Below are 23,271 nucleotides of genomic sequence, written 5' to 3' on the forward strand. Positions count from 1 at the left end.
TGTGTGCCTTTGTTTTGTCTTTACTGGTATTTCCCTTTTAATTGTTCCATAAGACAAACTACTCTATAGCATACACTAGTAATCATGGACTGTTAAAGACATACAAATCTTGAGAATAGAAGTCATTTTGGGTGGGAGTCCTTCAACAGTCCGTGATTTAACTTCCGCCATCAGAGCATGTCATCACACTGTTTAAGGGAGGACAGTGCTTCTTCCCTGCTTCATTGTCTACTACCAAACTGCAGAGCTGGAATTGTCGCCCTCTGCTGTCACAACAGTTTTTATGCTCTTTCGATGAACAAAAGAGGGTTACATTGGCATCTTTAACTTTTTATTGTTATTTAGAGCAACCAAAAGCGGCACAAATTGTCATTTTGACTGAAAAAGCGACTAAATGACCTAAAAAGCAGGCTGAATGTTTCACTCCAATAGAAAACAATGGGATGTGTACAGGCAAATAGGCCGTGTGACATCATCAATCACCTTGATTTCAAGATGGTGAAACAGCCTCTAAAACTGCAAAGTAGTCCCATTTTTTTAAAAGGCAATAAAACAAATATGGTGCACAATCATGCATTGTGTTAGGTGTAGATGTTCTATTAAGTACATTTCAAAGATTTTAGGCCAAACTTGTAACAACAATGGAGGATCCCTTTAAACAGATTGTGTCTCATTTTTAACCAGGTAGACCAGATCCATTACATTTCGTAGGAGATCTGGACCAATATATACTGATTCTGGATCAGTTTTAAAAATGAAAAAAGATCCTTATTAGTCATTAGTAATTGACCTCATCGCTGACTCTTGGTGCTTCCTCCAATGATGGATGAGCATTTATGTGTATTAACGCTAAAGTGATGCGACCTAACAACCTCTGCTTGGCTCGGTGAAAAACATCATAAAACACAACCCACCAGTGTTGAAGCTCTTCCACATAACAGTGTCGTAGTCGCATCCCCTGCTGATTGTTGACTAAAATGTTTTCTGTTTGTTTGATGCTGATCTGTTCCTCATTTGCATATGTTTCTCTATGTTTCACTTCAGGTTATGTTTTAATGAGGAAATCTCTTCCAGTGGAGCCGTGTGTGTGTGTGTGTGTGTGTGTGTGTGTCTTCAAAACTGACAGTGAATCTATTCACTCTGCTGCTGTAACAACTTCATACCTAAATGAAAGCGGTGAAAAAAAGTACGGCACAAGTAAATGGTTTGAGTTCTTTCTTTATGAAATGGAAGAAAAGCAGATTTTTTATGTAAAAAAATATCCTATTAAATTCAAGTTGGCATCATTACTAGTTTAACAAATCAATATTGTATTGGGCTAATTAGGTATATCTTTAATTATCATTATCATTTTATTTAAAAGGGTAAGTCATCTGCTCTGTGTTGTGAGTTTTTTTTTTGGATAATTGGAATTGATTTTATGCAAGGTGTTAAAAGTTAAAGTTTTTTATTTTCCTTTTAAGTTTTGAATTGTTATCATCCATATAGCAATGAACTATAAATGCTTTATCTACAATACAATACCACGATTATCCAAAACTACTACGTTTAGAGAAGGACACTCAAAACGACAAGAAAAACACACAAAAAAATAACTCCAACATGACAACAATAGCACAAAAAAATGCCTCCAATTTAAAAAAAATAAAATACAAAATGACACTAAAAATAACCAAAATGAAAGGAGTATACACAAAATGACTCCTTAAATACTGACAAAAAACAAAAAAAAAATGATGACAAAAACACAATAAATACTTCTCAAATGAAAACAAAAATAAAAATTGACTGAAAATGAACAAAATGAAAAGAATATACACGCACTAACTTAAATGGCTCCAAATCACAGGAAAAAAATCACAAACTATAACAAATACACAAGTTAACAACAACAAAAAGGACTCCAAAACACACAAAACTACAAATTCCTGTTTAACATTCAAATATCATCACTGGGGTATCACACGTCCTAAAATGTATTCGTAGATTTTAAAGGAAGAACATCTCAAAGTCTGAAAACTAGTATTAAAAAATAAAATAATGTTTTTAATGGCTGGAATGAATTCAAGATAGCTTTAGGATTGGACTACAAACTGAATATTGGTGTAGCAGAAAGACAAGCGCATTATTTTTGCTCAGATTATAATTTAACAATTTGGCATCGTTAATCACTGAACATTATTACAATGTGTATATATTTATTTTAGATTTTCTGTACACATTCAACAGGTGAACAATTAAACAGAACAATATTAACATCATGTTGAACAGAAACTGAGCCAGAAAAAGCCTCGTCTACAAAAAATATGCAGAGTTGCTTTTATAAATATTTCCAATTAAGATTTTAGATTAATAACAATATTAGATACTATTGCATGGTAGGGGTTTTAAATTTAGAGCTCTATCATAGTTTTTTTTTTTTTTTTTTTTTTTTAAGAGCTCTTTAATAGTGTTTTAATAGTTTTTCTTTATGAACGGTCACGCGTACGTCATCACGTACGTGACGTCACAATACCACGCGTCGGAAGCGGAAACCGCAGTTCAGCTGTTGCTGGATTTGTAGTTTTTCATCAGCTCCTCCGTCATCTCGCTGCTCCTCTGCTGTCAACATGCTTAAAGCGGTGATTTTAATCGGAGGTCCGCAGAAAGGTGGGCTTAACTTTGTCATTGATGTGTTCTAAGACTGCTGTGAGTGGTTATTGCTAAGCTAGGATGCTAATGCTAACTGAGAGAGTCGTGTTGTGTTTGACTGACGTGGCGGAACGTGAACGCATCACACATTAACAGACAAGCGTCACGATCAGTCAATAAATAATGAACAATAATGGATAATAACACCGTTTTCACTGTTTGCTGACTGAAAATATTTGAAGTTAAAGTACAATGAGGTGCACTTTTGGTTATTTGGTTTAAAAAAAAAAAAAAAAAAACGTGTTTCTAGTGTCAGTGAACCTAAAAAAACCCCAATGATAGTCAGATTAGTCCAATGTTAACCAAATAGCACCGTGTAAATTAGCCTGCTGATTATACAACGATATATTTTTATAATATTGACAGTGAAACAATATATTATAGGCTATCGATACAGTGTATACAGAATATTTAATCATGTAAAAAAAAAACTTATCGTAAGTCAAATATAATGTCTTCTATAATACATTACATTGTAAACTACATTACTGTGGTTTAGTTCAAATGCTGATCCTTTCTCATGTCGTGAATAAATAAATAAATAAAATGCAATAGATAAATCCTCTCCTAAAACTAACTCTCATTGGTATTGAATCAATGAACTTGTATTATAAGTAATTTCTTTGTTTAAAATAAACATTCAGAAGTGGCAAAAATACTAGTCTTCAGTACTCAAGTATAAGTATAGATACTTGAATAAAAAAATGACTCTGGTACAAGTAAAAGTATTGAATTTGCTCCCTTACTTGAGTAAAAGTTAAAAATAAGTACATGCTACTAAATGTACTTTAGTAAAAAAGTACAACAAATTTCCCTTCAATAATAAGACAGGGTTTTTAAACCAGCAAATTTCATGTTTTTTCTTTTTTTTTTTAAGAACTTGTAGGTGTACATGGACATAAATTAAAACTATTACCTTTGGACATCTGAGGAATTTAGCACTCATAATAGATACAATGTGTAAATATAATGTGTTGAGAAAAGGGGAAAAAAAGTGCAAATGCTCAATAAAACCCAAAACATTTTTGTTGGTTTGCGTCTTTTTACGTCACGTCATCTTTGAAGGAGCAGAAAGTACAGATATTTGTTTAAAAAAGTAAAGGGTAAAAGTAAAAAGATGCCAAAAAAATAAATACTCAAGTAAAGTAGATATACCAGAAAAAAAATACTTAAGTACAGAAACAGAGTATTTGTACTTTACTTGTCACCTCTGTAAACATTACATATTGTATTAATGTAGTTATTCAGGTCAGCATTGTTGTGATGGTTTTGCTCAAATGCTAAATTTGAATTCATGTTTACTTTTTTAAGTTCAGAAAATAGAAAAAAAAAAAAAGGTCTCATTGTCCTTACAGACTACAGTTCAGTTTGTTAGTTTGGATAGTTTAGGTTTTTATTTGATTTTTTAAATACTTTTTTGGCACAATATTCATTTCATTAATGCACCTTTGTATTTCATTTTCAGTTTTAGACATTGATTGTGTTTTGTCACTCATTCAGTATTTTTTTTCTTCCAATAAATGTCACTTTCTCTTCCAGGCACCAGATTCCGGCCTCTGTCATTTGAAGTTCCCAAACCTTTGTTTCCTGTGGCTGGTGTTCCCATGCTCCAACACCACATTGAAGCATGTGCAAAGGTGAGCACTCCCATATTTCCTCCATAATCAGGGGAAAATTCACACAAAAAGGTAGATTTTTAGGTTTGCAGTTCTGACAGAATCCTAAACACAATGTCTTTTAGTTATTTGTATGTTTTGTACAACATTCTTCCTCCTCATAGTGATTTACTTCTCTTTAAAGGTCCCAAATATGAAGGAGATTCTGCTCATGGGCTTTTATCAGCCAAATGAAGAACTCAACAGATTCCTGTTAAATGCTCAGCAGGAGTTCAAGATTTCCATAAGGTAAAATAAGGACTAGCAGGTTGTCTTTGTCTTGTTAAGGTTTTTCAGGAAATTTTATTTTGATCTCCTGAAATTTACTTTGATCTCAGGAGATCAAAGTAAATTTCCTGAAAAAAACATTTGTCTGAATAAATGAAACTTAACATATTAAAAAAGAAGACAAAAATGACTTGCTGGGATTATTACGCGTAAGACAAGGATACATCAAAGCAATTAGCTGACATATCTGAATAAGGCTCGCTGTTGACAGTCGAAACATATCAGGCGATCAAAGTAAATTTCCTGAAAAAACGTTGACAACGCTGAATAAATGAAACCTTACAATATCGTTCAAAAAGAACTTGCTGGAATTATTACATCACGGAAACATCAAAGCGATCAGCAGACACCTCTGAAGAAGACTGGCAGTTGATAGTTGAAACATGTCAGGGGATCAAAGTAAATTTCTTGAAAAAAATGTTTGTCTGAATAAATGAAACCTTAACATATTAAAAAAGAAGACAAAAAATAGAACTTGCTGGAATTATTATGCGGAAGACAGGGAAACATCAAAGCGATCAGCAGACACATCTGATAAAGATTGGCAGTTGACAGTCAAAACATGTGAGGACACCAAAGTAAATTTCCTGAAAAACCTTTGTCTGAATAAATGAAATCTTAACATATTATTCAAAAAGAAGACAAAACAATGACTTGCTGGGATTTTTACGCGTAAGACCAGGAACTTTCAAAGTGATCAGCAGACGCCTCTGAAGAAGACTGGCAGGTGACAGTCGTAACATGTCAGGAATATCCTGAAAATCTTTGATCTGAGTAAATGAAACCTTAACATGTTATTCAAAAGAAAGACACAAATAACTTGCTGGAATGATTACTCGGAAGTAAAAGAAACATCAAAGTAATCAGCAGACGCCTCTGAAGAAGACTGGCAGTTGACAGTCGGAACATGTTAGTAGATCAAATTACATTTTCTGGAAAGCGTTTGTTTGAATAAATTAAACCTTTGTTCTCCATAAAGTAATGGTTTTCAGACACCGGTTTTACTTTCACCTAAAATAAAGTTGAAAGACATTTTTTCTGACAAAAGATCAATATGGGTAAAGAATTTAATTCATGGCAAAATGTTTTAGGATTTATAAAATCCTGTTAATTATGTATTTCACTCAAAAAGAAGGATTCAAAAGATTATTGAAAAGAAAATAAATTTTCTCTCTCTCTCTCTCTCTCTAGTGCCAGTGGAGGTTTTATTGTTGTTGAATGACTGCAGCGATGCCATTTTTCTTCCTGTGCACCGCAGGTATCTGCAGGAGTACGCAGCCCTGGGCACCGGAGGGGGAATCTATCACTTCAGAGACCAGATTGTCTCCGGCAGTCCAGAGGCTTTCTTTGTGATGAATGCTGATGTTTGCTCAGCGTTTCCTCTGGAAGAGATGCTGAGCTTCCAGAAGGAACACGGAGAACCAAACAGCTTTGTTATCCTGGGAACAACGGTGAGAGAGAGAGGGGGGGGGGTTGTTTTGTGGTGTTGGGACAAACTGTGAAAGTTTCAATGAAAATAAACAACTTTAACTTTCATCTTCTGTTTATCAGGCTAACAGAAAGCAGTCGATGAATTATGGCTGTATCGTGGAAAATGAAGAAACAAACGAGGTATTTATTTATTTTTTTATATTTTAGACATGGTTGGGGTTAACTATAATTAAAATCGCAATTATTTATTTATTTATTTTTATAATTTTTTTTAATTTAGTTTTGCAACATACAATACAATACACAGGAACAAACAAACAACCCTACAGCATACACCCAGGGAACAGTATTTACAATTTCTTACAGTACAGGTGTGTGTGCGTGCGAGAGTGCGTGCGTGTGAGAGAGAAACAGGAGGGAAGGGATGAAGAGAGGATTTTTTTTTAATATATATTAATAACAAAATAAGATATAACAATAATGATAATAATAATAATAATAATAATTTATATATATATATATGTATATTTATATATATATATATATATATATATATATATGTATATTTATATATATAATTTAGATGATATTTGTTTTTAGTGTATTTTACAGCCGATTATCATTATAGATGCTAACAGAAAGCTAAAACAAGAGTAAGGTTAACTCTTATTAGGGTATTTATTTCAAGTTCAGTAATTGTGATTAATTGGAATTGAACTTTAGATATTGAGAATGTAATTGTAATTTAATTGTAATTGAACATGGGTAAGTTAAAACTTAATTGTAACTGATAAATGTAATTGACCCTTACCCTGATTTCAGACATTTTTTTATCCTTTAAATCAGAGGTTCTCAACTGGTCTCACCCTGGGACCCTTATTTGGCCACGGTCATTAAATTGCAACCCACATTTTCTTTTTAGAATTCAACCAACCAAATTAAATTTTTAAAAATAGCTGTTGATCTTTTTTAAAACATAAATTTATATATTATCCTGTGCAACATGCATTTCACAGCATGCCTGTCAAAATAAAAGGGTCTTTCAAAATAAAAGACGAGTTCAACATGAGAAACATTAAGTAAAATAATAGTGGTTCTCAAGGTGTGTGACGCTCCCCTCTGGTGGGGAATGGAGGTATCAGAATCAGAAATGTTTTTAATGGCCATGTACAGTTTTAAGGACAGTACAAGGAATTTGTCTTGGTAGTTGGTGCACAAAAAAAAAAAAAAAAAAAATAAAGAAAAAAAACAAAGAACAACCCAGCAACAATAATAATAATGATAAATATAAAGGATGAGGGATAAATAAAGGATAGATATAGAATAAAGGATAAATAGGATAAATATATATATATATACAGTGCAGCAGATAATGTCATCATGGAGGTGGTGATCGGGTGGGGGGGGTTCAGTGGGTGACTTGGGGTGTGTTCATGTGGATGGTGGCAGAGGGAAAGAAGCTGTTTTTGTTTCTGGAGGTTCTGGTCCTGATGGACCGAAACCTTCTTCCAGAAGGGAGAGATTGAAACAGTTTATGACCGGGGTGGGAGGGGTCGGCCACAATCTTTCCTGCACGCCTCAAAATCGTAGAGGCGTACAGGTCCTGGAGGGAGGGCAGATTGCAGCCGATGACCTTCTCTGCAGAGTGGATGATACGCTGCAGTCTGGCCTTGTCCTTGGCCGTAGCTGCAGCGTACCAGATGGTGATGGAGGAGCAGAGGATGGACTGGATGATGGAGCTGTAGAAGTTCACCATCATCTTTGTTGGCAGACTGAACTTCTTCAGCTGCCGCAGGAAGTACATCCTCTGCTGAGCTTTTTTGATAAGGGAGCTGATTTTCAGCTCCCACTTGAGGTCCTGAGTGATGATGGTCCCCAGGAAGCAGAAGTACTCCACAGAACTCACTGTAGAGTCTCCCAGGGTGAGGGGGGTGAGGGGGGCTGGGTTCTTCCTGAAGTCTGCTATCATCTCCACTGTCTTTAAAGCGTTGAGCTCCAGGTTGTTCTGGCTGCACCAGGACACCAGCTGGTCTGTCTCCCACCTGTAGTCAGACTCGTCTCCATCAGAGATGAGACCGATGATGGTCGTGTCGTCTGCAAACTTCAGGAGTTTGACCGACTGGTGAGAGGAGGTGCAGCTGTTGGTGTACAGGGAGAAGAGCAGAGGAGAAAGAACACAGCCCTGAGGAGATCCAGTGCTGATGGTCCGGGGAGCAGAGATGGTTTTTCCCAGCTTCACGTGCTGCTTCCTGTCAGACAGGAAGTCTGTGATCCACATGCAGGTGGAGTCTGGCACGTTCAGCTGGGAAGGCTTGTCTTGAAGGAGAGCTGGGATTATAGTGTTGAAAGCAGAGCTGAAGTCCACAAACAGGATCCTGGCGTAGGAGCCTGGGGAGTCCAGGTGCTGGAGGATGAAGTGGAGAGCCAGGTTTACAGCATCGTCTACAGACCTGTTGGATCTATAAGCAAACTGCAGGGGGTCCAGGTGGTGGTCGGTGATGTCCTTGATGTGGGAGAGCATGAGGCGTTCAAAGGACTTCATGACCACAGATGTCAGAGTGATGGGTCTATAGTCATTAAGTCCTGTGATCCTCAGCTTTTTAGGGACAGGAACGATGGTGGAGGCCTTAAAACAGGCTGGTACGGTGCATGTCTCCAGTGAGGTGTTAAAAATGTCTGTGAACACTGGAGACAGCTGATCAGCACAGTGCTTTAAGGTGGAAGGAGAGACAGAGTCCGGTCCACAAGCCTTGCGGGGGTTTTGTCTCCTGAAAAGTCTATTTACATCTCTCTCTTTGATGGAGAAAGGTGTCTCTGTGGGAGGGGGGGAGGAAGATAGGAGAGAGAGCCTCTGTAAGCAGCTGTGGTGAGACTGTAGCTTTGATGTGGGGGGTGAAGGTGTTGGCTTTTCTCACCTCCTTTCCAAACGTGTACTTCGACTCTCTGTACCTGGCTCTGTCTCCACTCCTGAAAGCGACCTCTTTGTCTGCCCTCAGCCCTCTGAGCTTAGTTGTGAACCAGGGTTTGTCATTGTTATAACTCACCCTGGTCTTTGATGGAATGCAGCTGTCCTCACAGAAGCTGATGTAGGACAGGTGGTTCGCGACAAACAGGAGTAAATATTTAATTTTTTATATTTAAAAAATGACTACACACAAAGAAAGCAATAATGAATAGCCTGAAAATTCAAAAAGCAATAGATTATCAGACTGGAAATAAAATGTAGCGTAGAGAAGCGCAAAAATAATGATTTACGTCTGCATGTGAGATAAAGCGTAACAATAAACATGAGTTCTTAAGATTTTTTTTGCACAGATTACAGTGTTTTCCTATTTCCTGCACTTTTACATTTGTTTTTTTATACAGGTAATTAGTTGAATTTAGTTTTAAATGTTTTATTTATTATGAAATATGATGTTACTTTTAGGGGGGGATGGGCATGAGAATTCACCTTTGTTCAGTGGAGAATACACACAAAAAAGTTTGAGAACCACTGCTTTAAATAATTAGTTAAATAATTAACTTTAAACTCACCTTTTTTCCCACCCAGGTGTTGCATTACGTGGAGAAACCGAGCACGTTTGTCAGTGACATCATCAACTGTGGTATTTACCTGTTTAGCCCAGACATCTTCCAACACATCGGTGGCGTGTTCCAGAAGAACCAGGAGGAGATGTTGCTGTGAGTTGAAACTGTTCTTTTCTTTCTGTCTTTCTTCTAATCCAGATCTGTCCTGAGGCTGCTCGTGAATTTCATTTACTTCATGTTTTTTCCTTTTTTTTAATTCTTTTTTCATTCCCTTTCTTACCTTTCATGTTTCCTGTTCCCTCATATATCATCAGATATTCCTTTGATGGGTAAGTTGGTACGCTAAGGTTGCATGGTGTGGTTATAGAGCACGTAGAATGTGGTGTGATCTGTCCTTAAGCTTATACATGCCATGGGAAATTTTTCACAACACCCACCTTTATTTATTTATTTATTTATTTATTTATTTATTCCTTCATTCATTCATTCATTTATTTATTCCTTCATTCATTCATTCATTTATTTATTTATTCAATTTTTTTGGTGTGTTATTATTTCCATAACAAAGAGAAAACTTACTGCTTGTCATCTCTTTAGTAAAACGCTTTATTTATTTTTTTTACATATATATTAAAAGACGACATGTCAGTCAGGGTTGTTGTGTTTCTTTAGTTTATTTAGAAGTGTCAAAATTAATTTGTAGTATTATTATTTGTTGTTTGCGTTTTTATATTTGTTGTTGTTCCAACTGATTTTGTTGTGAAAACATTAATTACTTTTTGGTTGACAAATAATCATGATTTCAGTTATGACTAAAATAATGATGATTTTTTCTATAATTGATCAGCCCTAAGTGGTGACCTTTCCTGATAAACTCTAACAGTGTTTGTGCACTTAGGTTGATGTCGTGCAGTCTTTTCCTTGTTTAACACTGTAGAACATATGCTGCTTTCCTGAGGGGTATTCCATAAAGCGGGTTATGTTCAAACTCTGAGTATGTTCAGGCTGAAATGAGGGAAACTCTGAGTATCTCATTCCTAAACGCGAGGTATGTTCTTCTCTGAGTATGTTTCCATGGCAACACTTTCCGTGAACTAAACCTGGTCGCTGGCAGGTTTCATCAAAGAAACCCTAGGTTTCTACCTGGCTCCGCCCACCTGAACACCGTTTCTGAACACTTTAATGAACCTTAACTCTTCTCTGAAACACATTAGTAACATCACACACCACAGACGTGTTCACATCATTACTAATTTTTTTTTTTTTTGTGTGTGCAAACGGTAGTTTTCATTTTAACATTGTAGATGTAGATCATTAAGTGAAACACACTGAGAGGTTGATCTGCATTAAAACTGACGTCTGTAGTAAAGTTCACTGAATACAAACCTGTGGAGAATGTAAAGGAGGAGATGATAGTTTAAATGAATCCACTTTTAAGGCTCGATTGTTGTTTTATATTGTTTTACAGTTAAATCTGTAGATCACAGCTCTTTGAAGATATGATGGCGCAGTGAGTTGTGACGCTGCTCTTGGAAGCGATGGGTCGCAGGTTTGCGTCCCGCTTCAGTGTTTTTTTATGACATTTTTAGGACGTCGAGAGGACTCTGGCGACAATATTACATTAAAAATCAATATAAATGATGCAATATCAAGCGGCATTTACTGTCTTAATATCCAGTGTAACAGGATGGCTCTCTATGTAGCCATCCTAAGCTGCTGACACGTCTCCTCAGACACGTTTTATTCATATTATTCACCGCTCGTCACGTCACTGAAGCAATAAAGTGATGAAGCGACCAAAAAGTGTGACTGATTACGGGTGATTTAAGCCACTATAGTCACTGAAGACTGAACGCACCTTTAGAACAGGCTCATATTCCTCAAACACCGGCTTATTTCACCCATTACGGTGAATAAATCACTATTTTCCGGGTGTTTGCCATGGCAGCTCGACTCATCTTCGATCCATTGATGATGGCTTTTTATCGCGTGCGTGCGTGCACGTCAGCAACCCAAGGTTTACATACTCAGGGTTGATTGACCCACTTCATACCAGCTGTAATGGAATCAGATACCCAGAGTTTCCCATCGCGGGGTATATTGACCCAGAGTTTATGGATAGACTCAGAGTTTGTTAACCCTCCTTTATGGAATACCCCGCTGCACTGCTGCTTTATTATTGTCTCTAGAAATCCTGTCATGTGTGTTTTTGTAGCTGCTACACTCACTTTGTCCACAGCAGCTAATGTAACTCCATGAATCAATGGATTGATTCACTGTTTTCTGTATTATTTTAAACACTTTCTGTGTTTTTCTTTACCGTGGAGTCACCGAGACCACAATTAGCACACCAAGGACACTTGAAGTATACAACAAAAGGGCCACGACCCACGCTGTGCATGTAATTCACCTGCGGAAACATCGATAGCACTTAAATCAAGCCGATCCACGAATCAGCAGAACAGTTGAACACGTCCGAGGTTCTTGATAGAAGTCTCTCAGGGAACGCAGAGCCTCTCAGCACATCGCCTCGCTTTTACAACAAACTTCGATTATGGGTGCCGTGCGAGCCTTTTAAAATATTCTTTTCATCAATATTTAACACGTCGTTTCATCTTAAGGCTCCCACAATACAAGATGCCAGAAAGCCTGATTAATATGGAACACGTTGCCTCTTTTGCTTAAGATTAAGTTGGAGGCGCTGAGAGGCAGCTGTGGTTTGAAGCCAGTAGTCAGTAGTGACACCATCAAAGTTAATGTTTGTAATGCATTTGTGAAGGGCCTTTAAATCACTGCTTTTCTACTGAGACTCAGATAGAACCAAGCCTTTAGGTTGTTTTTTTTAAATATTAGATCTTACAAACGGCGTAATCTAAGATTTCAGACGTCCACAAAAACAATGACAGGGGTCCTCAATCCCAATGACAAAGACAGCTCAACTGAAAGATTGTTTTATGTCAGCTTCACTAGTAGAAATAAGAGGTGATTAAAAGCTGCATTTGCAATAAAAATCACTTTAAACACACGTTTGTAGAGATCCACGTTTAGCAAACTGGTGATTATTAAAGGAAGCACTCCAATCACGTAACTCACTCTGGTTTGATGAGGTTCAAGGCATCTAATGGTTGCCATGGTAGCGTAGACTTCCTGTTTTAAGGTAGCTTCCAAAGTCCCATTTCGTATTTTTTAACCGTAAAGTTATTGGGTTTTTTTTTTTTTTTTTTTAGGAATAACGTCATAATATTCCAGGAACTGGATCACACATAACTAAGAATTAAAACATTGGATTAAAATATTATTTCACCATTGACTTTCTATGGGAGTAGAAATTAGAAGAAAAATCCTCACATGACAAGAACATAATTGGCTGAAATATATATATATATATATATATACACACACACATATATATTAGCAGTGCACCAATTTATTTAAAAGCCTGATCAGCTGATTTTTTATTTTTATTTTAACAGAGCATACACCTTGAATATTCCTATTTTATTTTATTGTAAAACATTGAACAATACTTGTGAAACGATACAAACATGTTTTAACAGCACATGAGGCAGTTAACTCAAATATAAATGAAAAGTTTAGAACGTTGCTGTCCAAAATATGAAATTATATCAGTTCCTTTAGCCTGCTCATTCCAATCAGGCACGGTACCAAAATCCCTGAAAGTAGCTGCTGTGAAACCTCTGGATGCCTCTATACTGGCTAACTATAGACCAATCAGCAACCTTCCATTCATGGCCAAGATCATTGAGAAGGTGGTCTTCAACCAACTGAGTCAATTCTTAACATTCAACAAAATATTTGATCAATTTCAGTCAGGTTTTCGTTCTCATCACAGCACTGTAACTGCTCTTATCAAAGTGATCAATGACATAAGGTTGAACACTGATTCAGGAAAAGTATCTGTTCTCATTCTGTTGGAGATAAAGTCGTTGGAAAAGACGCTGGAAAACTCACTGGAAAACCTACAAAGCGAAGCAAAGCTACTGAAAGAAAAGAATGAAAGAAATGCTGAAGAGATAAAATTGTTGAACGCCAGGGTTGAACAGCTGGAACAAAAGGAAAGAGAGAAAGATGTCATCATCACAGGCCTAAAGATAAAACCCAGGAGTTACGCGAGTGACGAAGAAACAAAATCGATTGAACAACAGGTCATTGACTACCTGGAGTCGAAGGACATTGTCCTGAACCCTGACAATATCAACTCCTGCCATCTCCTGCCAAAGAAAAATGATAACATAGCTATAAAAATAACCTATATATATATATATATATATATATATATATATATATATATATATATATATATATATATATATATAAATGGATCATGTGGATTTAAATGATGAGTTAATGTAAATAATTCTAAAGAAATGGCCATAAATGATAAAAACTATAGAATTACATGTATTCAGCTATTCAGGGAGCACTAAACCAGTGTTTTTTAACCTTGGTGTCGTGACTCCATGTGGGGTCACCTGGAATTAAAATGGGGTCGCCTGAAATTTCTAGAAATTGATAAAAAAACTAACTGATTACAATGATTATTAAATTATTATTATTATTTAAATCTTCTAATTATCAATTTTTGTATTCTTTACCACACACCATATAACAAACATAATCAAAACAAATTCTGGACGAAAAAATCCGAGGGCTTATTATTTAGTTTTTTTTTTAGAATTTGTCAATTTATTTTGTTGGCACAATTAAATTCCTTTTTTTTTTAATTATTATTTATTTTAATTAAAATTTAAGGATGCAATGAAGGATTAAAATACATTGCTGTTCTACACACATCATTCAGAAAAAAAAAGAAAGGCTTTTGTGTGTGACATAGAAAATATTTGCCTCGTCCGCTTCATCTGCCGTTACAAACCGTGCCATAAATCTCAGGTTTTGTAGATGAAGCTTCGCTGTAATAAAATAAATAATTGTTGTGGTATTAGCTGTGATCAATGAGCCGATCAAACATCTGATCTCTGTGTTGCAGAGAGGAGTCGACCAATGGGTGGCACAGGGCTGAGGCCATCAGGCTGGAGCAGGACGTCTTCACGGCTCTGGCAGGACAAGGAAAACTCTACGTTTATAAAACCCTGGGTTTCTGGAGTCAGATTAAATCAGCTGGGTGAGTGACAACCAATCAGAATGCAGGAAGGGAACACACTTGGAAAAACTCTAATAAATGCACTCACATACATTAGTGCTGTGTTTTTCAACCTTGGGGTTGTGACCCCATGTCTGGTAATTGATTACAAAAATTACTGATTAAAATTATTATTAGATTAATATTAATATTTTTCAAATAAAACAAAACACAATCTCAAACAACTGTATTCTGTACTTTAACTTCCTAAAATATAAATGTATTTTAAGATATACAATAGAACATTTTTATAATTAAATAGTTAATTACATAATGAAATAAAAATAAAAAACATATGTTATTGTAATTTTTAAATTATTACTCTTTCAAATTAAAACACCACACACAAGGTCAAACATCTGTATTCTATACTTTCACTTCCTCAAAAATACATTAGAATAATTAATTAAATAATTAAATACAAATAATGTTTTTGTAATTTTTTAATTACTGCTCTTTTTCAAATTAAAGCACAACACAATCTCAAACATCTGTATTCTATACTTTCACTGCCTCAAATACAATAGAAACATTTAAATAGTTCATTAAATAATGAAATAAAAATTAGTAAGTAATTAAAGTAATTAAATAAATAGATAAAAATAATATTGTTTGTAATTTTTTTATATATTACTCTTTTTCAAATTAACACAACATGCACAATCTCAAACAACTGTATTTTATACTTTCACTTCTTGAATATAAATGTAGTTTAAAAAATAAATACAGTAGAATAATGAAATAGTTAATTAGATAAAAATTATGTATTTGTCATTTTTAATTATAACTCTTTTTCAAATTAAAACACCACACACAGTCTCAAACATCTATATTCTATACTTTCACTCCCTCAAATATAAATCTAGTTAAAAAAATAAAAATAAATACTGTATATAAATATCTGAGCTGGTGTATCTGGTTACTATAGTGATACTCTTAACACTGTATCACAAACATAAAAAAGTAATTTTTCTTTAAAAAAAGAAAGTCTGTTGGGCTATCAGGTTGGTATTTCACAGTTGCTGCTTGTAATTCTAAATTAGTAACTTTTTTTTTTCCTAGATCTGCAATTTATGCCAGTCGACTGTATCTGAATCAATATCACAAAACGCATCCTGAAAGACTGGCTACAAACAAGAAGGGAGGACCCAAAATAAGTGGTATAAAATATAAATCTTTCCTCACATTGACTCAAACAGATCCATTCATTCTCCTTTTCCTTGTCGTCTAGGAAACGTCTATATTCATCCTACAGCCAACATCGACCCCACTGCAACGGTAACACTTCATTTCCTCTCACAATAACAGCTCCATACTATATTATCATATGAATATGTTCATTAGGTGTCAGAGTAACTGGTTCTTTCCCAATCCCAGTTAGGTCCTAACGTCTCTATTGGCACTGGCGTAACTATCAGTGCTGGGGTCAGAGTTCGAGAATCCATCGTCCTCCACGGGGCAAATCTACAGGTGACGTCACGCACGTGCTCAGTCTGTGCATGAATACTTTTCTCTCATGCTGTCACTTCTCACCCCTGATCTCCATTAGATGCGTATCCATGCGTATGTGCTCCAGCACAGCTGCGTAACGACTCTTATATTATTGCCGGAAGCAAATTCAGCAAAGATAAGCTTGTGTGTGACAAGAATTAGTGCACAGACAGAATAACCTCACTTCCTCACACTCAGTTCTCCTTCACCCTCCACTAAGGCTGGGCTATTTTTTTCCAAAAAAAAACACAGATTTTTAAAGAAAAATTTGAGTTTCGATTCGATTTTCAATTATTTTTTTTTATTTCAATGCACTTAAAAATGACTGCAGACATCAGATATTCTGTATAAAGTGCAACTTTATCACTCTGATTGTCTTTAAGAGTTAAAATGCATAGAACAATATCAAAATAAAAAGTAAATGAGACTCTGTCATTCAACAATTTCAAGCTTTAACCAGGTTTAAGCAAAAGTGCAACAGCAACTTCACAGTAGCTTAAATTTTCTGATTAAGAAATCAGATATCTACATATTTTATAACATATAACATTACAATTAAATAAATTATAAACTATTCCTTTAGCATCTCAGTATAGTGTGAATAAAACATTAAACATGCCTGTGGCACACATAGCTACTCAAAGGGTAAACACGTAAACAAAGAGGGGACGGGCTCATATCGTGCTACGATAACCCACAAGGACGGAACGCAAAAAAGTCCAAAAAAATTGTGGTGGGGAAAAAATTGTTTTTTTTTTTTTTAAACTCAAATTTGTAAAATAAAATTTGTTTTTATCTACAACTTTGATAAATCAATTAAATCAATTTTTTGCCCAGCCCTACCCTCCATGTTCAAAATGAGATGCACTAAATACTCATTTAAATAGAGTGGTCTAAACTACTTCTGCCCGTGGACAAATTATTGCTGCAATCTCGCTGCAGGTGAGGAAACTGTGTCACCACACTTTATTTTAAATCATAGTGTATCGGCCCCAGAGAGTGGAGAATTAACAAATGAAAGCGTTAAAAATATGGGATTTTATACTGTTTATTTTAACTTCAAATTGGTAATTATAATAATGATGGTGGAAATGATCTTGATCAGAACATGAACTAAAAATAAGAGTCAGTGTTGGTCCCAGTCCAGGCGGGAGATGACTGGAAATGATGAAAACTATTGAAATAAATCAATTCAGGAGGCACTAAATACTGTTTAATTCCATTTATTTACAAAATGAGATTCTTTCATATGTTTGTTATCACTCATTCATTCCATCATTATGATCTACAGTTGTTTTTCACAGTATTCTGAGCAAAATGTTGTCGTCACAAAAAGGAACTGCTTGGATTCAGAAATAAGGGTACTTTGAGAACCACTGTATAAGACTAAAACATAATATATCACGTGATTATGTGTGAATTAGGGTGATCTGCTGAGTCATCACGATTCCCGCTGTCTGGTGGAGCTGCAACTGTGCGTATCACAGACGCAGACAGTGAAGCACAGAGACGTTCTGGAGCCCTTAAGTATCCAGTGGAAATCCGGTGTCAGGCATCTCAGAGAGCCATGTGACATACTGTACCTGTATATGTAAATATGTGGTGTTTTTTTTAACAAAATGAAAAGAAAAAATATATATTACACGTTTGGGAACTGATGCTTGCTACATGCTAGCTAGCTAACTGCATAATCTTTTAAACACCTATCTGTCAAAACATCAACAGAGCGAGCGACGTCCTCAAATTACACGCTCTTATTGTGGAGGGAATCACTTCCTTTGCTTCAGTTTTATGTTAATTGTGTGATTATTTACAGATTACCATTCCTAAATCTTAGCTATTCTTTGTGTTTTCCCACTATAGGACCACTGCTGCGTATTGAACAGCATTGTGGGATGGGATAGCACCGTTGGAAAGTGGGCGAGAGTAGAAGGAACCCCGAGTGACCCCAATCCCAACGATCCTTTGGCAAAGATGGACAGTGAGACCCTGTTCAGAGAGGGAAAACTCACACCTTCAATCACTATTTTGGGTGTGTGCACAGTTTTGCTTTTAAGTTGTAAAGTGTGTTTTATCATGACTTTGCTGCGAAACGTTTGCATGTTTTTGATCATTCTGGTAATAACTGAGATTTTGTGTCCTCAGGTTGTAACGTGACCATCCCCTCTGAGGTGATTATTCTGAACTCTATCGTCCTCCCACATAAAGACCTGAACCGCAGCTTCAAAAACCAAATTATTCTGTAGTTAATATTCTCAATGTCACCGATGAAGGATGCTGCCGTCTCTGCCTCTGAGTTACTGTACATAAAACCTCCAAAAGGAAAGATTTGAAGCAGCCATTACATTGTTCTGAAAGGTCATTTAATATATTTGTCCCCCAGCGTTTATGCAGCACTGTAAGTGCCATTAAGGCTAATAATAATAATAATGCATATTGATTCACCTTGAAAAAATGCAATCGTTCATGCCCACAGGTTTGTTCTTGTGTTGTTTTGCACACGTATAGAATGTGTAATATATGTAGATGGAATGAAAATAAATGTTTCTAGTCGACTTTATTGGCTTTTAAGGTCGTCTTTGAGAAGTGTTGCGTAATTTCAACATGACAACAGGAAATACTTTAATATCACTATCATACGGAAGAGGATTAGGGCCACTAATAAAAAAGCAAGGTCCAATGTTTTTTTTTATTACTAATGTTCTCAGAAAAAAGTCAGAATTTTGCAATTAATCACAGAATTCTGACTTTAATCCTAGAATTCTGACTTTAATCTTAGAATTCGGACTTTAATCTCATAATTTTGACTTTAATCTCAGAATTTTGACTTTAATCTCAGAATTCTGACTTTAATCTTAGAATTCTGAGTTTAAACTCAAAATTCTGACTTTAATCTCAGAATTCTCACCGTAATCTCAGAATTTTGACTTTAATGTCAGAATTCCGACTTTAATCTCAGAAGTCTGACTTTTTTCTCAGAACATTACCAAGAGATGATTTTTGGCCCTAATCCTCCTCCGTACTACCACTGAATGCTGAATAAAAACCAAAACAAAACAAAGTCAAGCTTGGAATTTCTTTTGTAAATGTTAACTAAGCAGCTGGGAGTTACGCGACTACTATGGTTAAAGGCTGAAAATATGCAATCACTGTTTCAAGTGTCACATTAGGATTTACTTATGAGACCTTTTATCACTCCTCATCATCATCATCATCATCATCACTCCCTTAAGTTTCCTTCAATTACTGTGTGTAATGAGTGACCTTAAAAGGTGATACAGGAGGATCTGCTCATTTGTTTTAATCAGAGCTTCGTTCACTGACATTTATGTGGAGCTGCACTCGCGTTGAATCAGGAGTCAAGCAGCTTCTCAAAATTGGGAGCTAACCACGCAGTTGTGCGGACCTTTTTTCTTAGCCTCTTTGGACCTTTTTGATCCAGCACACTGCCTCAAAGAGAAAAGGGAAGTGCGTGTTTTTTGATTGTGCTACGGGTTAATAATTAAAACATAAAAATGAATAAACTCCATTCCACTTCCATCAGAAGTCTAAGAAAATAAAGTCAGTGAATGAGAAGAGTCTGATAAAGTTCATAGCCTGATACTTTCCTGGTGTTTTTCTATCTTTGATATGTGTGTGCTAACATGCTGTTAAAACTTCTATCGTAGTAAAAATCCTTTCAGGGGTTTTGACAGCGTGTCAAAGTGACTCTGAAACCTCTTCAGATGCAGCGTCGCAGGAAAACTCCAAAACAAAACATGAGATTTTAAGGCTGTGATGCCTTCCTCACCAAAATAGACTCAGTCCTCTTCACTCCAAGACTCACAAACTTCTGTTGCTCTCACATTGCACTTTGAGTTCAAAACACATCATGGCACAACACAACAACAACACGCACGCACGCACTCACACATACAGCACTAGCCTAAGATAAATAAGAAAAACAGGTCTCCACTGCTACGAAAGCTTTATTGTGAAAGTTTTTCCACATCTTTCACAATATTTTTTTTGTTTTTTTTTTTATTAAATACATTTAATGAAAAATGTATTTGTGTGCAAGTCTAAAAAAAAATAGACAAGCTTAAAGATACAAAGATCACAGATTGTTAACAATGACGTTAGTGAAAGAAGTGAAATAAATATATTTATTTGAATAAAACTTGGTCATAGATGAGCAGCTTTTATTAAAGCACAGGCCACAGAAGTGTGATTGTCTGAAGTAATCAATATTCATGTCAGCATTTAGTATAATCTGAGCATTAACACAGGAAGAAAACGAAGAGTTTGTGTTGTTTGGTTCGTTTCTTGTCATTTTTGTTGTGGTTTTGTCTGTTTTTGCAGTCATTTTTGTGTTGTCTAGTTATTTTTGGAGTCACTTCGTCCATTTTTGTAGTCATTTTTGTAAATTATTCTGTTGTCTTTGTGATGTTTTGCACTTTCTGAGTAATCTTCATCTCTTATTTTTTTGTAGCTTTTTTGGTTGTCTTGTGTGTTTTTTGTTTTGTATTTTCTTTTTTTTTTTTTTTACATTTTTCTGTTGTCCTTTTGTGTATGCGTTTGTAACGTTTTTTTTTACGTTTCTTTACTTTTGGGGCCACACTTAATCAGACTGAGGGCCACATGTTTGAGCTGAGATATTCTGATTGAGTCAACATTTCTCCAACAAATTTAGTGCCTTTTTTAATTGTATTTATTCATTTCTGGAAATAAACTTATATACAGTAACTATAACAGTAAGTTTTCATGTTGTGTTTAGAACTGTGTAGGAAATGTACTTTTCTACATTTTATGTAGTATGACATTAATATTTTGACATTTTCCCCTAATCAGATTAATGTAAATTTAGGTAAAAAGTCCTTGGTGGTTGTTTCTATGTTCAACTTTACTCTACATTGAACGCACCACAACCAGAATGCAGAGGGTTCATTAGCAGCTGTTGAGATTGCTCAAACATAGATGGGTTACTTTCTATAAACATGACCTAAATCACTCATTTACAGTTCATAATGCGAAGAATACTGCTTTAAAAGCAAAATAAAAATAATGGATCAATTGCAAAAATTAATCGGACAACAGTTTAAAAATCGGTTTGCGAGCAGCTTTATCAAATACATTTAAATACAATCATTCAATGTTTGGTTTTTTTATGAGTTAATTCTGTAACAGATTCACAAACAACCGTGATTCAACGCTGTTTTGGCGCGGTTTAATCTGATTGGTCGGCTATGATGTAATGCATTTCATTGTTATCTGGTCATTTATTGTTTTTTTGTAGTCCCACAATGTCTGTTGATCATTTTAAAACAAATAATTTACTCAGTTACGCTTGGGTGTAGAAATGTAATGAACTGATTTACTTAATTTAAAACGTACTTAAGTGCAAGTAAAATGACTTATTTAGGAATATATTCAAAAAAGTACAAGTACCCATAAAAGCAACTCAATTACAGTAATTGTAATCGATTACTTTCACCTCTGTGTTTTACATATATTTTACTGTATATTTAGATTTCCTCAAACAGACAGCACAGTATGTGTGTGTGTGTGTGTGTTTGGCTCAGGAGGCTGGTAACTGTGGGCTGAGGTCCAGGGATGTTTCCACTAGTGAGGACAGGTGGAGGGTTTGCATGTGGGCACAGGTGATGCCTAGCAGAGGGAAGGACCTAACGCTCTGATAAATGAGCCGTAGGATAGAAAGTGACGTCTCATATTCGCGTGGTAAAGAAAAGCAACGTTTGGCTGCTACGCATCACAATGAATGAATACTAATGTTGTGTTAAAGCTCTGATCTGAAACATCAAGGAAAAATCGCTCCCCACAGATGTTTTTTTTTTTGTTTTTTTCCCCTCACCAAAAGTGCTTCAGCAAATCCAAGGTTGGAATTTCTGACTTGTCACTTTGGTAAATGTAATACACTGATGTGTGCTTCAAACTGGATTTTGCAAAAATAATGTAAAACAGAATTCAGGGTAGAAGAAACACATTTAGCAACAATCATTCAGTCAATATATTGTTGTTTTTCTAGGTTTTAAATAAAGTATTTATTAAGCGTAGCTGAAGAAAACGATAACAGACAATATCTAAACTACTTTGGACATGTGTAGTTTGAAACCATGCAATTTTACATGATTGATCCATTAAGTGTTATTATTAGGGATGTTTAGCATCATCACTGTTGTTTTACAAGTACTGTATTTTTCATTATATAGTGGATTTTGTCTCTTTAAAGTTTCATAAGAATAAATTCAAAATTCAAGCCTTTTGGAACAGTGACTTCATACTGACTCTGAGGTGTTATACTGAGGCTTATATTGTGAGTTATACTGACTCTGAGGGGTAATAATGACTCTGAGCTTCATACTGAGAGTTATACTGACTCTGAGGGGTAATAATGACTCTGAGGGGTTATACTGAGCTTCATACTGAGAGTTATACTGACTCTGAGGGGTAATAATGACTCTGAGGTTCATACTGAGAGTTATACTGACTCTGAGGGGTAATAATGACTCTGAGGTTCATACTGAGAGTTATACTGACTCTGAGGGGTAATAATGACTCTGAGGGGTTATACTGAGGTTCATACTGAGAGTTATACTGACTCTGAGGGGTAATAATGACTCTGAGGGGTTATACTGAGCTTCATACTGAGAGTTATACTGACTCTGAGGGGTAATAATGACTCTGAGGGGTAATAATGACTCTGAGGTTCATACTGAGAGTTATACTGACTCTGAGGGGTAATAATGACTCTGAGGGGTTATACTGAGGTTCATACTGAGAGTTATACTGACTCTGAGGGGTAATAATGACTCTGAGGGGTTATACTGAGCTTCATACTGAGAGTTATACTGACTCTGAGGGGTAATAATGACTCCAAGGGGTTATACTGACTCAGAGGGGTTATAAATTGCAGATTACCCCTTCAAAATAAAAGCTGATTGTGTCGTCGGTTGTTCTCAGAAGTCACACTGCAGGCAAATGTGGCCCAAATCTGATTTTTTTAAAAGCAGTGTAAACACTCAATTC

The 23,271-nt window shown here is 35.7% G+C and overlaps 1 protein-coding gene across 2 annotated transcripts; it reads left to right on the top strand.

Moving 5' to 3' along the window:
* The first annotated feature begins 2,525 nt into the window (after positions 1 to 2,525).
* Positions 2,526 to 18,805, top strand: gmppaa (GDP-mannose pyrophosphorylase Aa). Of its 2 annotated transcripts, XM_028437027.1 has the most exons (13): positions 2,526 to 2,649; positions 4,231 to 4,328; positions 4,492 to 4,595; positions 5,893 to 6,085; positions 6,186 to 6,245; positions 9,616 to 9,746; positions 9,908 to 9,922; positions 14,602 to 14,736; positions 15,817 to 15,914; positions 15,986 to 16,032; positions 16,132 to 16,224; positions 18,109 to 18,277; positions 18,391 to 18,805. In XM_028437027.1, the coding sequence occupies exons 1-13, from the start codon at positions 2,610 to 2,612 to the stop codon at positions 18,489 to 18,491; spliced, it is 1,284 nt and encodes a 427-aa protein (XP_028292828.1). In that variant the 5' UTR covers positions 2,526 to 2,609; the 3' UTR covers positions 18,492 to 18,805. The 2 variants fall into 2 exon arrangements, with proteins under 2 accessions (XP_028292828.1, XP_028292829.1); XM_028437028.1 differs by lacking the exon at positions 9,908 to 9,922.
* The last annotated feature ends 4,466 nt before the right edge of the window (positions 18,806 to 23,271 follow it).

This window comes from Gouania willdenowi, chromosome 21 (genome assembly GCF_900634775.1).
Source record: "Gouania willdenowi chromosome 21, fGouWil2.1, whole genome shotgun sequence".
Taxonomy (NCBI): Eukaryota; Metazoa; Chordata; class Actinopteri; order Blenniiformes; family Gobiesocidae; genus Gouania; species Gouania willdenowi.

Bases quoted from the DNA above. Each gene is read 5' to 3' on its own strand.
- gmppaa (XM_028437027.1), top strand. From the start codon at position 2,610: ATGCTTAAAGCGGTGATTTTAATCGGAGGTCCGCAGAAAG. The intron at 4,329-4,491 runs GTGAGCACTCCC...TTCTCTTTAAAG, and splicing joins ACATTGAAGCATGTGCAAAG to GTCCCAAATATGAAGGAGAT. The intron at 6,246-9,615 runs GTATTTATTTAT...TTTCCCACCCAG, and splicing joins AAAATGAAGAAACAAACGAG to GTGTTGCATTACGTGGAGAA.